At 33.5% G+C, this 18056-nt stretch overlaps 1 protein-coding gene across 1 annotated transcript in view; it reads left to right on the top strand.

Annotated features, from left to right (window-relative positions):
- The first annotated feature begins 2102 nt into the window (after positions 1 to 2102).
- The window catches only part of LOC128892120 (uridine phosphorylase 1), a 36411-nt gene continuing 20457 nt past the window's right edge, over positions 2103 to 18056 (top strand). Inside the window, exon 1 of the mRNA XM_054152383.1 lies at positions 2103 to 2341. Within this exon, the coding sequence (XP_054008358.1) occupies positions 2307 to 2341 (35 nt within the window). The 5' untranslated portion in view covers positions 2103 to 2306. The remainder of the gene's footprint in view (positions 2342 to 18056) is intronic.

The following is an 18056-nucleotide window of genomic DNA, read 5'->3' on the forward strand; positions in this document are numbered from 1 at the left end:
TGTTACAACATTTTTCGGACACCCTGTATAGGCAAGTTAATGGACAGGCGATTGGTATCGCGGTGGGCGGACAGTGGAGCAGTGCGTAAGTGTAGCCGACTACCACGCTGAAAGATTATAGCAGTGGCGTCATCGGTGGAAAAATGTGCAAGTTTGTAGCGAATATAATTTCCACTGTTACTACTAGATAACGCTACTAACTATTTCATTTCAACCGTTTATTTTAATTAAGTGCGTGACTGTACAATCAGATTACACTGTCTGTCTTCTATACCATAATTTTTACTGTTCTTAATGCTATCTTTCACATTCTATACTTCACTTAACCCATTAGTTTGATATTTGGTTTATCACTTTAAACTGTATCACAATCTTCTACATCATTTCTCTTAATTCTATCCTTATGTACCCATATTGGCTTATTTTAACTTATTTGTTAGGTACTTGAGGTAGCTTTGTATAAAAATATAAATAAAAGTTATAAAAGTTATAGACATTGAAGTAACAAAAAATAAAATAGAATCTTTTCTCTAGCGCTGTAATTTAACGATCGCTTATTTTGATTATCTTATTCTTACTTATTATACTAATTAATTGCGGAATCGGACTCGATTTTTTCTCTTATCCTTTCGCCCGCAGCTTAAGAACTATTTATATGTTGCTCATATTAAAACTAACTAAACCTATTACGTCATGTAACAAAAATATATTTATATCCATCATCTGGTTCCTTTTATACTTGATTATAATAAAGCTACCAACTAAAGCGTCGATAATTATTTCTGCATTAAATAATTATTCATAAAAATGATAAATTTAACATAATAACACATGCTCTTATCATTTTATTATTTTGCACATTTATTATTTTATTTAAATCGAAGTTACTTTTAGGGAAAATAAGTTTACGTTACGTTTATTGCAAGTAGTGATTATAGGTTCGCAGTAGGGCCGGCGTGACCTTTTGCGGGGCCGGGTTCAACAATTTTGCAGGGCCTGAATTCGCATTCAAATCCTACACTTAAATTTTACAACGCGGAATTATTTATTTACAAATGCTGTTACATATGTTTTATAAGATGAATATTAAATAATAATACTTTGATGATTTTTGTCACTCCTTTAAACTGAATCATCGCTAATAAAAAAATGTCTTGCATCTGTTAATGATATCATCATTCCGTAAAAAGTTAATTCAACATTTTCGTAGACTGCGGGGCCCCCCAAAAATACAGGGTCGGGTTCCGGCGAACGCGCTGAACCTGCTTTGTGCCGGCCCTGATTCGCAGACTAATCTTATACAGGGTGAAACAACTTTTTACTTAGCGAAAATGTTGTCCGAGGCTCCATTGAGGAAATATTATAACGGAAAACACTGACCAATCAGAGCGCGCGTATACTGTTGGAGCGGCTGTGGTAGCGAAGGCTACGCGCTAGGCGGCCGCGCTCATACGCTACCGCGACCGCTCCATCGGCATACTCGCGTTTTGGTCAGTGTTTTCCGTTAATATCTCCTTAACGATGCCTTGGATAACATTTTCTCTAAGGAAAAAGTTGCTTCAAATCACCTCCCGAACCACCCCTTTCAAGGTGTTGCAACATTTTTCGAACACCCTGTAGATTCGGATACATGTGTAAATGCAGATAAGTGTTTAAATAACATGTTAAAATAACGTATTATAGTGTTATAGAGCAAAGAATCGGACTAATCATGCATTTTTTATGAAAAATTGAGAATAATTGATTAGAATGAATCAGCGACATCATCTTACAGGAACGGTGGGAACTACTTTCATTACGAACGTGAGCGTCTTCCCACCGATGGCGCCACTGGTACCGAAACCAGATTAGTATAATTCAGTGATTAGCAATAATAGTATTCCGTGGAAAGATGAAAGTAAGTCTAACGTCTCGAAAGTATCGTGTAATTTCTTTAAGCGAGAGGAATTATATTTATTCGTAAATTGAATCGAATTCAAATCGAGCACCATTCGCCTGGCAAGAACCCATAGGCGACTGCGGAGCGCTTACTAAAATGCGGACCAATGAGGAAATGGGCCGCCTAGCGGCGCATTTCCAAACGGTACGCCGCTGTATTAAGGCGAAAATGTCGTCACCGCAAAGAGGAAAGGATATTTGGAGCGATGAGGAGAAAACGCGCGCGCGCAACGTGGGCTGTCGCGGTATCGTTTCTGCGACTGTAGTCCTGCGGAGGATCATCGAAAGGACTACACCCCTTCGTTAGAGCGAGAGTCAAGCTTCCCTATTCGTTTCGTTTCGCACAGTGAACTCGTACAAGTGGAAAGATGAGTCTTCTGTTGGAGGAGGAGGAAATCGACGAGTGAGTGTTTTCGTCAATTTTCCCTTAGATATTCTTCGGTTAAGTTGCAACCCCGTGATTTTCATCCCCCGTCGCGTCTGCAAAAAAGGGCTTGGCTACCCTCGTTGTTCGTTTCAAGAGATGACAATGATTCTCGTGCGGCCGTATCTAAGTTTAATTCCTTACCGTCGAGGACAGGTAGTTTACGATAACGTTCAAGTTTGGAATGCTTTCGCGTTTCTGCCGTGTCAGTCTTCCTACGGTACTTCCGTTATTCGGAATAGAAGCTACAAGTGTATTGTAAATGCATGTGATATCAACGTATGATTCTTCTTCGAACATTGATTTAACGAACGCGCATATAGCACGGTGCTATTCAATTTATAATGCGTACATGTTTTCATTCACAAAATCAGGGTCGTCTATGCTCGATACGTAAATTACACCTATCCCCGATTTACGCGGAAGATCGATTCCTCGGAGTATCGTGTAAAGTCCGTTATTTCGAATCATTTATTTCAAGGTAAAATAAAAATAAAATACAAATTAAAGACAAGAAATATTAGTAAATTTATAAAATAGCAGATGCAGTCAAATTTGTTTTTGCACTGTCCTGTTTTATGCGATTCTTTTGTATGCGGTATATGAAAAGAATATGTACACGAAGATACACTTTATCATTTTCTTTTCGCTTATTTCTGGAGTATTTTGTTCGACGTGGTGAAATCATTAAAATTTGTATCGTATTGTTTGTTTCAACAATTTTCAAGTAGATCAAACAAAGCAATATGCACTTTTTTGCTGCTGAGGATTTACTGCTCTGATTAAAATTAATGCTTTTTGTGTACGTAAGAAGGGAGGAATTCCCGCTTTTAGATTTAACGACGGTATTAAAGTAAAACTGTACAAACATGTGCCCAGTATAAATGTGGTTTTTTAATAGTTTCTATTCTTGGCAATTTGTTATTTTGTAAATCCCGTAAAAACAAAATCGAGTAAAGCAAATACGTACAATTTAACGGAATAAAACGCTGAGTAAATATTTTTACTTGAACAATAGTTACAAAGAATTGAATGTAAAGACATAGAATTAATCTCTATACCTAATACATTACTAACAATATTTTGATATATGAATTTGATGTACATATAGAAATTACATACGAATATTGCAAGGTGATAGTCATTTCAACATAGTTTTCGATAGCGCTGTCGTAGATAAGGTGGCGATTTTCATTATTAAATACAGTCATCTTCAGCTACTTCAATATTTTGAAATCGAAGAAATGTTATCGATAATTGATAGGATTACGTGTGTTTTCTCATTATTTCACGATGATCGCAAATGAAATAATTCGTTACTACCACAAAAGAAAAAAGTTTGGAGATCATAGGACGAATCATACAATGAACACCTGTTACTGGAAGAATTGAAAAAATTGTTCGAATTAACTATACTAATGGCAAATATTATAAAAGAATACCACAATGAATATTCATCAACAGATTCTACAATAGATGCATCAATTTTAAAAATGTACGAGTAAATGTTTTACTCGTTACTATATTTTGAAGAAATATTAAATTTAGTTTGATATACAACCTTCTTTTTTTCTTTTTTTTTTGTTAAAAAAAAGAGCTGCTCCGTTTTTAACGTATAACAATGTTTGTCTCCTTTTAATTTTTTAAATATGTAAATAAAACGTTTTCATATTACTCATCTTTCAACACTTGTAACATCATATTGTACATTTTGTTTCATTTAATACATTTAACTAACAATTTTTTCACGCAGTAAATTTTTAATACAACATAATTCTTTTAAAATATCATTATTTTCAGAAACAACCAGAGAGAATAAATTACGTGACGAGCAACGTTTTATATTACGTTCACTTGAAATGCATTGAACGATGTAGAGAGAATGTTGTCAATGTTCTTTCTCACAGTTAAATAAATAATTTTGTTGTTCGCGTGGAAGTGCATAGGTGTGGGAAGTTCGTAATGAAAAAAGTTCTTGGCCCCATTTTCTGAATGATATGATCAGAGTAATTTTAACGAACATTGTGAAGGGTACATTTAGAAATGGAAACAAAGTACATAATGTATGTTCGTTGTTTGCAATGTTGAATGCCTTTACTTATAAAGTTCTCGTGGTATCTCGTTTGAAAGTCTCCAGTCTTCATTTAACAAAACGGAAGAATGAATTATACATATATAGCGTAACTCATATATGTAGAATGCATTATGCAATTTATACTTTTGTATATACAATTGCACAAATTAAAATTTTATTTTACTCGTATTTTAATATTCTAAACTCGATTTTACTTAATCGTTCGTGCAATAAATTGGACACGCATTTTTTTATGTCGACTGCTATTTATGTTTAAGGGGTGAAAACTGTCCTTGAAGGTGTGAATGAAATACCTATTTAATGAAATTTCTCAAAAAGTAACGGAGATAGAAAAATATGTTTAATAGAAAAGAAGTTTAGTATCTCACAATCAATAAAATGATCTGAAAGGAAATTGTACTAAACCATAGGTGGCACTACTGGAGTCAATTACGAAGCTTTTTTTTAAAAATATTTCTCGTAAAACATGTTTTGCTAGCTGAAAATTGGTCAATTTAAACAAGTAAAGTCAGTGAGCACACAAATCTTCTCAATTTTCCAATTTGTTCGAGAACAATGTTTCACGCAATTATGCATGGAAATTTTGGGATTAATTTTAAAAAAATGTAAATTGTACTGAAGTAAAAAATAATTAATGTCAAACAATGTAAATGTGATATGGCAAAGAAGACATGTACAAGATTGGTGATTTCCAACAAGTAAGACTAGACCATTCAGTGAAACAATCAATATAAAATAGATTACGTACCCTTATAAAATAAAATAAAGAAACTCATAAAATATAAAATAAAGAAGTTTTTAAAATAAAGAAACTTATATCCTTATCAAATAAAGAAACAAATAACAAACATATACTTCTTCCAACTCCAAACAAAAAGTCACGTGGCACCGAGTACGACTCGCCAACAAATCAGCAATGCACATGATTCGTCGTTACATTTTACATGATCTTTTCTCATCGCATTTAGCAATCGCTTCTCCCAAATGTTTCATAGAGACGATTGACTGCACGCCGAAGAAATACTCAGAAAAGTGAGATTTTGATGACGTTGCCGTATACAAAGAATTTAATAAAATTGTGAAAAGGTGCTAAAAAGTTACTAAAGACAATAAAAAACGTGAAAACTCGTGCGAAGACAACTACTACGCCTGAGTCTCGAAATAAAACTCAGTGCGTTGTTCGTGGCGTAATTTTTTGACGACGATTGGATTCAGTGCTATATTTGTAACGGCTGGTCTCACGAAGTATATGTGGATATAAATCCACCAAATAAGTCTTACAATTGTGATTATTGTATTGCAAAAAAATGATTTTAATCTTATATTTTATTATGGCTACCCGCCACTTTTAATAAATAAGTTAATAAATAAGGCTCTATTTAAAGTTCTATATTAAGTTTAAGAATGTTTTGTATTTGTTATTTATTACGTAAATAACCGTTCTTGGATTATCTTAGAGTAGTTGTTTTTATTTTTATGTACTTTGTTATATGCGAAATATCAAAAAGAAAAAAACTAATCGGGGCCATTTGATGTAATTATTTGAAATAATTTATTTCTGACTCATATTTTCAATACAATTATTTGAAAATAAAACTAATATCAATTCATTTGAAATAATAGCTATTTTGTACAACGAATTATTTCGTCATCTTTGTGTTTAATTTATTTAATAATTCAACGAATATGTAATAATCTCCAAAATAATATGCAAAAAAAAGAATTTTCCTTGAAGTACGTTACTCTTTATAGTAATTTCCTTTGATCAAAATTCCTTCTTCAATAGTGCAGTTTGTGAATTTTTTTGTGGATAAAAGGAAAATTTTCTGGAATAAGTTTTAGGATATTCGAAAGAACGTTTCTTGGTGCATGTGTAGCAATTTGTCTACTTAAAAATAACAAACAACAATCGTCGGTAGACGGCAATGTTTCTAGTTAAATAAGGTACAGGTCTGAATATATCGGAATGGTTGAAAACAAATAAGATGTATACATCCCTTAAAAGGTAGAAAGGTCATGGAACAAAATGGTACCCATCTAATGATTAAAGAAGAACCTCCACACCGTACACAAGCTGTAATCAAAAACTCACAGTAAAACATACGCTAGAAGAATGTCCAATGCATAATATTATACGAGAAATACAAAACCAACCAACCACCCTGAAGACCAGCTTAAATGACAAGAAATGCATATAAAAAATGGTATCTTATTTACAAAGGACAAAAACATCCAAAGAAACAAGAATTAACAAAACACCACAACCTTCTACAATATACGTTTAATGCAGTGTTTATAATTAGTGTTAGGTGTAAGAATTAGTCATTCTAACCATAGGTCATTCCGTATTTACTTTAATTATATTATGGCTCATATATGTATATAAATGTTGAACATGTCACTCACAGTGGTCGCTAATGACTTGCAAGCTGATGCGGCAATAAATACATTAAGAGGGCATTTTACTGTATACGCACAAAAAAAACATATTTTCAATAATTTTTTTCTCAGGAATTATTACATAAAATTGATTGAATGTTTTCCCCCCTTAAAGGTATAATTAAGAAAAGTAAATTTTTTTACGTAAATTTTTTTACGTAAATTTTTTAAGTAAAAAATACTTCGTCATTTGTTTACAAAATAATATGCATGCGTGCAAAAAAAAGAAGTTATCCGCTGGCGCAGGTGATTTTGGAAACAGAAAATCGAAAAAGTTTATTAAACTATGTCGTCACACCTATGGTCGGAACCTCCACTCATTTATTTCATCGGAAATAAACAAAATGGTAGCGTTTCTTGTGAAAGAGAGAAAAAAAAACACTTTTTTTGTACCGTAAATCAGGTGAAATTGTAAGTAAAAATCAAAATATCAACTACTTGGAGGTTCCAACCATAGGTGTGACGACATAGTTTAATAAACTTTTTCGAGTTTCTGTCTCAGATTACCAGGAGAGCCAAGATCACCTGCGCCAGCGGATAACTTTTTTTTTGCACACATGCATATTATTTTGTAAATAAATGACGAAATATTTTTTACAAAAAAAAAATTTTTTTCATTTACTTTCCTTAATCATACCTTTAAGGGGAAAAAACATTCATTCAATTTTATGCAGTAGTTCCTGAGAAAAAAATGATTGAAAATATGCTTTTTTTTGTGCGTTCACAGTGAAATGTCCCCTTAAGAAAAAAAAAAGAAAATGGTATCTATGTTATTCAATAAATATATAATATCAAAATTTAAATATGCCTTTGAATTTTTCTTAAAAATTTGCTCGACCTTTCCGGACAATCCAATAACGTATATATATTATATTAAATGGTGTATACTAATATACTTACTTCAAATAAATGGCATTTCTTACGAGTAGCCGCAATATACAATACACGTTTGTTACCTTTCTTCGACTAGTCGTGTATAGTAATTACGCTACCTGGAGATAGTGGTTTTTCCGAGCGTATTCGGAAGCGACCAACTGTATTTAAAATTTCGTTTCGCACTGTTGACCGTGAATGTGTTGCGACCGCGCACCCTTACCCTCTGATATTTCTGATACCTCAGTTTCTATAACAACTAGGACTCGATGTCGGGATCAGCTGTCGTGTTTCCAGAGGGTGAGAAATGACCTGGTTTATAAAATCGTCTCTCGTGGTCAACAACGAGCCTTTAAGCTTGTAAGTTTTCGAGCTAGTCGAGACTGCGACGATTTGAGTTACTTTGAGAGCGTGCCTTCAAACTAAACTGGCCCTTTGCACTCCATTGGCGCAGTCACGGCGACATGCATATGCCATTAGCCATAACACTGATATGGATATACTATGCTATACTATTAATTATTAATACTTTGTAGTTGAAAGGTGATTGAAATTGATTACCATGCAAAGTCTATAAGGTGTTTGTTTTAAGTGAGTACAGCAGGATATCTCGGAAGATGTTGTAGTTAGAAAAAATCTGATCCTACAAAAGTTGTTTGGCATGATGGGCTATATTATGTAGTAATAATTGTTTTCTTTTGGGTGGATTAACAGAGGAGATCCGGAGGTCAATCTAATCTAATATTTTTTATACAAGAATTCGATACTCTAGCATATTCTTGTGGAAAAAATATAGCATTCCATTCAAAAAAATTAGATTGACTTCCAGATCTTCTCTATTACTCCACCCACAAGAAAACAATTATTAGTACATGATGCAGCCCGTCTCATACCAAACAACTTTTGTCGGAACAGATTTTTAATAACTACAACATCTTTCGAGATATCCTGCTGTACTCACTTAAAACAAACACCCTGTACATCGCTTTCTGGGCGGAGTGCTTAGAGACAAGAGTGCTCACTTGATTAATGGAGAATAATACAGAATAACATAAAATAATTTAGTATAATACTAAATAATACATGATAATACAGAATAATGTAGCCTAATACAGAACAATATAGAATAATACATGAAATACTGCTCACTTTGCGCAGTGATGGCACACACTCAATCATTTTTTCCTCGAGAAATCAATAAATTTACTTATTGTTAAAACACTTTTTTTTCAAAGTGGACGATATCGCTTCTGGCGGGCCATTTACAGAAACGGGTGACATCTTATTAAGCAACTAAAGAAATTCATTCCGTATGCGAGGCGATAATGAAAACAAGTCTGGATAGGATTCAGGAATTTGGCGAAGACGAGAAATTAAGTGCTACGAGACATGTTAAATTATCTAATCTTCAATAATCGATGGAAGAAAAACCAATTAGCTAAAAGAGCTAAACCAATGTGCAAAAACTTGCCTTAACACTTTATTTACCGGGAGCCTATTTATAGGCTTTTTTAATTCCAGTACTTAGCTTTTTGAATTTATTTACTGTGTCGATGGTTGTCTACTTACAATGTTCAGTGCTTGGTAACAGACTTGGCTTTCAATGTACCCAGTAACAGTATGGTGGAATTATTGTCAGCCTAGATTGGCATATGCTATTGTAGAAAATTCTTTTTAAATTAAAGACTGTTTCTAAATATCCCGGTAGATAAAGTGTTAACAATAGAATATATTTTAATGGAATGCTAAAAATATGAAGAGCAAAGAAGAAAATTAAATTAACCAAGGACTATCCAGCAACAACTTCACGACTTCAGATCTTGCAAAACCACTCTAACTTTTCTAAAAAAAAATCAACCAAACTACATGTTAAACATGACAACTAAAACTATACGTTAAACATGATTTACATATTGTATGTTAATTCCCATGTAAATTCAAATGCAGCTTACAAATGTGTTCGCTAATATCCTAAGGGAGCATGCGACTTTAAATAATGTAATTTAGAAGTATAGTCTCGAGGCAAAACTTGAACTTTGTGGAAATTTTCATGAATTTTAGTCTGGCAGCTAACGTGTTATCATGGAACGTTAACAACGTATTAACACATTCTATAAATGGTAACACTTCAAACCTGAACTTTAGGCTACCATAAATGGTACACGTAGACATATTTATTCAATGCTCTGAAAATATGTATTTTATGACAAATTTAATTCTGTAAAATATATTTCCACAAAAAAAAACGAGCCAATATTAAATATACAGTATAGAACAGAACAAAACAAGCTAATTACTAGAGTGCGGATATTTATACATTTATGGCAATGGAAATATGGAGAAATCCACGAGAATGTGCACAAATGAAAGAATATATAAAGTATCGACAATAAGAATATAGAGTTTAGAATATAAAACATACTTTCATTTAACTTTCAATTCTTTTTCTGTATCTATAAAAATATTAACTGGGATAAACATCTACAATCTACTAATTACTTGTGGATTGATGGTGTAATGAAATGTTGTGTGGTAATATACAAATTTCTAATTAAAACATCAAATGGCCTGAATAAGTAGGGTAAAAACGGCTTGGCACGGAACACGTTAAGGGGTTAGTCGCAGTCACGTAAATGGAAACGGACAGTACCTTGTGTGCTTTTTTTAAGGTATTAAATAATAATTTTTATTAATGAAAAGTAAATACATTACAAAGTATGTCTTAAAGAACTATAAAAGAATTTTTGTTTTAAAAAAAGGTTAATTCATTTCGTCATAAGAGGCGATGGCGTGGGTGGTCACTTGGTTTGCGGTGAGCAAGATTTCTTCAAACTGGTGCACCTGAAAACAAAACTAAAGGCAGATTAAAAAATATATTAGACTAACGGGTCCCTGATCGAAGGATTTTTTATTTTCTTGTATACTTTTTTTTATCATGTATTGAATCGCTAAGTTTAGTGGAAAAATTGACAATCAACTTCAAATGTACGTCATCTTGTTTTAAATTAATTTCTTCCAAAATTCTTCGTTCAGGGACCCGCTAGATTAATCTATTTTCGAAATCTACCTTTGTTTTTGTTCTCAGGTAAACCAGTGTAGAGAAATCTTGCTCACCGCAAACCTATATTTTTAAATCATCGTCTACGTCATCGGCTGTTATAACGATATAAATTAAACGTTTCTTAAAACAAAAAATGTTGTTCACTTCTTTAAAACATGCTTTATAATGTACTTAATTGTTACTTATGCAAATTATTATTTAATAACTAAAAAAAAACACACACACAGAAATGTCGTTTTTCCTCTTCCTGACTGCGACTAACCCCTTCATAACTGTCATGCAAAATAAATATCTGATAAAAAAAACGAAAGTTACTTACAACTCGACCTAATACTACAACAGTTTAGGGTTCTGGATGTAACCTACGTCGCCAGTGTTACAGCCAGCTCGTTCAGGAGTCAAACGATACGCCGATATTTTGCATGCATCGCGTCGCGTCGGCGTCGTGTAGTCTCTTTAAGGTACCTGTGCTCATGTCATGGTTCATTGACTACCAATCACCGTGCTTGTTGCACGTTTCGCTGCTCACAGATAGTTGTTATGATCGTTCAGCTGAGCAGTCACTAAAGTGGGAGGAGGTAGACGTTCCAGATATGGTTCAAATTATATATGTCTATATCGATGTTGTTAGGGTTCTTTAAGATTTCCAGAGATTCCAGGTATTTTTTAGGAAAGTACTCTTTGGATTTGGCTATTGACCCTTTGTATTCAAACTTTTTCTTGACTAAAGCTTACAGCAATTCAAACCATTGGTTGTTGTCTGGAAAGTCCATGTCGATTTTTAGTAGGTGGTACAGACCTGAATATATCGGAATGTTTGAAAACAAGTAACATGTACAGATCTCTTGAAAGGTGGAAAGGTCGTGGAACAAAATGGTACCTATGTAATTCAATAAATATATATATCAAAATTCAAATGTACCTTTGAATATCTTAATAATTGGCTTTCTATTTTATGGAGAAAAAATCGAGATATTTACCGCACGGATACACTGTCGACGCACATGCACGAGTATTTGCAAGGTGTGCGTAGCAGTTTCAGTGAACCCTATTGATTTCCACGTACCGCGTTTCCGAGACAGAATAGGTAGAGGACGACTTGCCATACACGTAAGAATACTCCTGAATACATCTGTTCTCCGACTTACAAGGAACGGCACAAAATGAATTGAAAAGACCCAAATATAATCGAGGCAGTTATTTCATTGAATTCTTTTATTTAAATCTAAAAGTAAGTAAAATAAAAATGGAAAATGAAAAGTATTAGTTAATTAGTGAAGTAGCAAATATACGAAACTATATTTCATAATACTTTTCTTTTACGTACAAATATAAAGTAGCATCAACTACCTATGGATATTAGCGATTTACCTTAACCCTTTCAACCCTACTATTTTCTATTTAAATTCTATTCTGTTTCCCTTTTAAAAATTAAAAGTATTAAATTAGGGTTGACTATAAATAAAAGGCTGTAGCCAGATAAGAAAGAACAATTTATTCCAGCGCAAATGATGCTCATTTTTTTCTTTAACATGTTACGAGCCGGAGGGGGCGGCTGCGTAGCCGGAGCTTTTCTATTGGAATATGGTTTTTTTGTTAATGGCTTGACCAGTGTTGTTAGGTAACACTGTGTGTCTTGAGGAAGTAGACGCGAAGACGAACCTACGTATGGCTAACGTAAGGAGCTTCAGGAGGTTGGTTATCGAGGACAAACCCACGTATGGCTAACGTGGGGAGCCGCAGGAAATGTTAGTATTATGCCTCGTAACAGTTTTTTGATGTACCTCGAGCGGCAAAGGTATACCTTAGTGGGTGCTGGACTGAGTATTATAATTGATCAACACTAATTAAAAATGATTATACACATATTCTGATATGAACCGGGACTTACAATTGTTATAATTGTTATAATGGTAATCTAAATTGTTACAAATATGAACCGAGTTAAAAGTGTAGTTTCGATTCCGCGAAGCAAGAATCTAATCCTTCTCGGTTTTTACGAACGCGAGCAAACGGGGGACGACTACAACGATAAAATAATGCCTAACAGTAGACTACGTACTGTATGGTTCAGATTTTGCTCGAAGGGGACTTGAAACCGATCTCACTAACAAAGAGAGTGCAATAGACCTTCAACTCACCAATTTCATTGAAACTTTGCACACTTATAGATTTCGTTCCCCTGATTACGAGTATATACTATTATAGGGGCAGACACTCAATAGTTTTTGAGATATTTGTAATTAAAGTTTTATTATTACCTTGATGTACGAGTTTAGTTGCAGCAATCGGTAGCAGCGGTAGAGTACCAAATTCGTACGCCCCTTGACCGGGTTTCGTATCCTTCCTGGTAAAAGTTTTTTTTTTTTTTGTTCTAATTAATTCATTTTCATACACGAACATTCAAAATGGTAAACAATATAATAAAAATATTAATCCTCCGCCCAACGCGCCAGAAGAACAAAATTAAATGAAAAAATAGATAATATATTATAAAGTAATCGAAAAGAATTCATTTCGATGCGTGCAAGCCACCTGATCGGCTCTAACAATAATATAAACAGTCACCATAAACGTAAGACGAGAAGTTCGACGAAGCAAAGAAATAACGCACGAAGATTCTGTGACTGTGGGGGATACATAGTATGAGCCCAACGAAAAAAAAATTAATTAGAACAAAAAAAAAAAACTTTTACCAGGAAGGATTCGAACCCCGGGCAGTAGCGTACGAGTCTGGTACTCTACCGCTGCTACCGATTGCTGCAACTAAACTCGTACATCAAGGTAATAATAAAACTTTAATTACAAATATCTAAAAAACTATTGAGTATTTGCCCTTATAATGGTATATATTCGTAATCAGGGGAGCGAAATCTAAAGTGTACAAAGTTTCAATGAAATTGGTGAGTTGAAGGTCTATTGCACTCTCCTTGTAAGTTTTCTCGTGTAGACAATTCGTAAGAGCACGCACAGACGTGTACAGAACCCTTTCTAGACTTTGACTAGACTCGATATGCCTTCGTCGTCACCCTTTTTATACCCAAAAATCATAGGCCAAGGAGTGGCGGAAGTACATTGCACGATTCCGAGATTTCCGAGGGACTACGCCCTAGCTTCGCGTTGGTCTCGAATTTCTATGCCTACGTGAAGAATACCAGGTGCGCACATCCGACTCCAAATAAGGAAATTTAGAACGGGAACGTAACACGTTTGTACTTGATTGTACCGCCAATAGTTTCGCTTGTACCTTCATCAATTAATAATTAACCAAAATTAAAGAAATGGTCGGTACCCGACATTGAGATTTTTGAAATCTGTTTTTTCCCTATTCTTTAGAATCGTTTGTACCGCTTTTCGTTTCGTTTGTACCTCAATAGTTTAAATTTTACAAGCAATTGTTGATACGGTTTAATTATAAAATTTAAACTATCGAGGTACTAACGAAACGAAAAGCGGTACAAACGATTCTAAAGAATAGGGAAACAACAGATTTCAAAAATCTCAATGTCGGGTGCTGACAATTTTTTAAATTTTGTTTAAGTATTAATTGATGAAGATACAAACGAAACTATTGTCCGATTGGTACAATCAAGTACAAACGAAATATTATCATTTTCTACAAAAAAAATTTAATTTTTGAAAAGTCGGCTGCCAGGTTCACATAGCTAATAACGTTCAGCAATGACTGTTTCATGTGGTTTTAACAAACTCATAAAATACGACGACTCTCACTGTCTACAACAGTATTCGCAGTAAAATCCACGTATACATAAACAGCGGCTCTCAATGCGACCTCCTAATATATTATTGTAGTATCCGCGCCTCCCATACCCAACAATAAGGAGTCAAATAAGAACACGAAACGTCGTAGGGTACGGGATTGGTCTTGTAGGTAAAGCGGTCGACTGTGGATCCGAGGATCGTGGCTTCGAATCCCCGTGTCTTATTTTTCGTTTAGACTCCTACATTATTCTCGAAAAAAATGTTCAACTAGTCACTACAGATAACGTTTTATGAAAACACGGTTTGAGACTATTCGTTTTGCGAAAACATTTCTAGCAAATTTCTGGTTAAATATTAATAGATCGATCGTAACACTGGATTAATGTATAAATTTGTGATTAACGATTCCATTAAAAAACAAAGATCAAGGAAATTAAAAATAAATGGAATTAGTTATATCAGATATCGAGGACAGGTTCGTATGTTTGTTGAAAGATATCGATAAAAGATATATCGTACAATCAGGATATATCGTACATCATTACTGTGCTGATTGATGTCGTTGCGTGTGGAGTATTTGCACCGACGATAAGTTATCGATTGAAACCGAAACAAGTGAGCGCTATCTTCTTTCGATTGCCGGTGCAAAAATCGTTCCTTGTTAACAGTAATTCGAAGAACAATAGAATAAACACTAACATTCGAACAGGTATTCTTTCCAAAGTCAACTTCGGAGAAAACATTACAAAATGAAAGGTGAATGCTTTTGTAACACCCTTTCCCCTTCCACTCCGCACTTTTCTTGGAAGAAAGGAAATGTGAAGAATCCATTCCGCGCTTATACGTTTAAACATGCATACATGTGCGAGTAAGAAGGTGGGAACTCTAGGAACTTTGTACATTAATAGTAGTAAAATTATGTTTCCAATTGCTTGAAATTTAATCATTTGCACCACGAGGGTTTTTATCTTTAATATTAACCCTTTGACTGCGGAGGGCGTATATATATATATATACATGATACCCTATATATATATATATACATGATACCCTATATATATATATATATACGCCCTCGAGAGATAAGCTCCGAAAAATGTTTGTATTCGTTAAATCGATTGAAAAAATATATCAGCTTATAGGGAACGATGAGAAGAAACTTTTTTATATTTACAGTTTATTCATAGGATGCTTAGTTTCGGAAATAAAAATTGAAAAGTTAAAAGTTCGTTGGAATAATTGAATTTTAGGAAAAAGGTCTTCTAAGATTTTTAATTCTTATCTCTGAAACTAAACGTTCTATGAACAAACTGTAAATATATAAAAGTTTCGTCTTATCATCCTCTATGAGGTAATATTTTTTAATATATCGACAAATAACTACTTGTCCACTAACCATGCTTTCATTTTCACTATTTCAAATGTAATCGAATTTATAAAAAAATGGTCCCCTACGTTCTTAATTTCTATTTTAGAGACTAAACGTCTTATGAATAAACTGTAATTATAAAAAAGTCCCGTCTTATCATTTCCTATAAACTGGTATTTTTTTTTTAATTCAGACCTCTACGTCACTTGGAATTTCTAGCGAAGATCGTTCCGCAGTGAAAGAGTTAATGATTATCAACATCAAGGAAATTTTCAGGTGTCATGTCAGAAAATTATAAATGTTTCCTTTCATTTTGTAATGTTTGATAAAGTATGTATTGGTAAAATAATTTCTCTTCTTAGCTACTTATTTATTATTTTTACTTGGTACTACGAATTTGAAATTTCACAGGTACGATTTCCCTCTTTCTCTCTATGTATACAGGGCGAGGCAGTTAAAATAGAAAACATGAATAATTCACTTACTTTTAGCGATACAAAAAAGTGTCGAAAATTACATGCCTTATAATATTTTTGTTTACTAAACGTAGGGTTCTATGAACTTTGTGTGAATTGCCGAGTACATTACACCTTGAATAGAAAAAATTAAGAAACAGCCTGAATAGAGGCTGTCGAGACGTAAATATAAATAATAGACTGATAACAGGTATTGATTCGAAACCGAATCAATTTGTATAGCGCGATATGGTAGATAGTTTTGTGTTTGTCCTCATGCTCGTTGCTTTCATACGTTCATTGTTAATTATGTCAGACAATTTAAACACAAATGTATGAAAGATGTGATTCAATCAATGTGATTTCTGTAATTGTTGCGTTAACTGTACGAATTTTTGAATTTAGTCTCGTCATTCCGTGCAAATTACTTAATTAAGCAAGTCGGGTACTAAACTTCGTATTTATAGCACAGCCTCAGTTAATATTTTATTCATGGTAATGCAACATTGAAACTGAATTGTTTCCGAAAAAAGAGCATTTTTAATTTTCTGACATGGCACCTGAAAATTGCCTTGATGTTGATAATCATTAATATTAAAGATAAAAACCCTCGTGGTGCAAAGAATAACATTCAACAATGAAGAGACTGCAGGACGATTTTTGCTGAAAATTCTAAGAGGCGCGAAGGTGTCACTTTTAAACAAAATATCAGCTTATAGAGAATGATAAGACGGAACTTTTTTATATTTACAATTTATTCATAGAACGTTTAGTTTCAGAGATAAAAATTGAAAACTTAAGAGAGCTTTTTCCAGAAATCCAATTTTTCCAACGAAATTCTAACTCTTCAATTTTTATTTTCGAAACTAAGCGTCCTGTGAATAAACCGTAAATATAAAAAAGTTTCGTCTCATGATACCCTATAAACTGATATTTTTTCAAAATTAACTTAATGAATACAAACATTTCTCTGAGCCCATTTCTCGAGGACCGTATATATACGCCTTTCGCAGTTAAAGGGTTAATCAATCAAAAATAAGATGGAAATTTCTGAAGGAAAGAAGTTATACAAGCGAAAATGATGACTTCGAGTCACTGACATCAGACAATGATAATGCAAAAAAAATTAAACACAAACAAACCAGGCCAAAAAAGAACATCTTTGATAATAACAAAAAGAACAAAAATTTGATAATAACAAAAAAAATTGTCCCTGAAAAGATTAAATGTAGTGTACGAACGCTATTGGGATATCACGTATCTTCTCTTCGGAGATAAGCAAAATACCTGCTTAAATAAAGATATCGATTAACGATTAAAAGATGAATATCTTAAAATAACCAATTTTTTAAATTATGGTCATTGGGTTATTCGTCGCGTAAGAAATCTTGGATTGAAAGAAATACGAATCTCGGAAGAAATAGCGAATTGTATTCAGTCACGCGTTTTAGTCATCTTTCGTAACACCTGCGACTAAGTAAGCAAAAAACGCTGAATACTATCCATATCCTCGTGTATGGTACCGCATTCCTCTTAACCAGGAAATGATCTTGCTTTCTTCCTGCAATACACATTTTCTCGTGAGATTAATCTATCAGTGTTTGCGATAATGTTGTGCGATATCCATATGAAATATTCTGTACTTGACGAGTTAATTACAGTGCACGATAATTAGTATA

This window comes from Hylaeus anthracinus, unplaced genomic scaffold (genome assembly GCF_026225885.1).
Source record: "Hylaeus anthracinus isolate JK02 unplaced genomic scaffold, UHH_iyHylAnth1.0_haploid 0, whole genome shotgun sequence".
NCBI classification, from domain to species: Eukaryota; Metazoa; Arthropoda; class Insecta; order Hymenoptera; family Colletidae; genus Hylaeus; species Hylaeus anthracinus.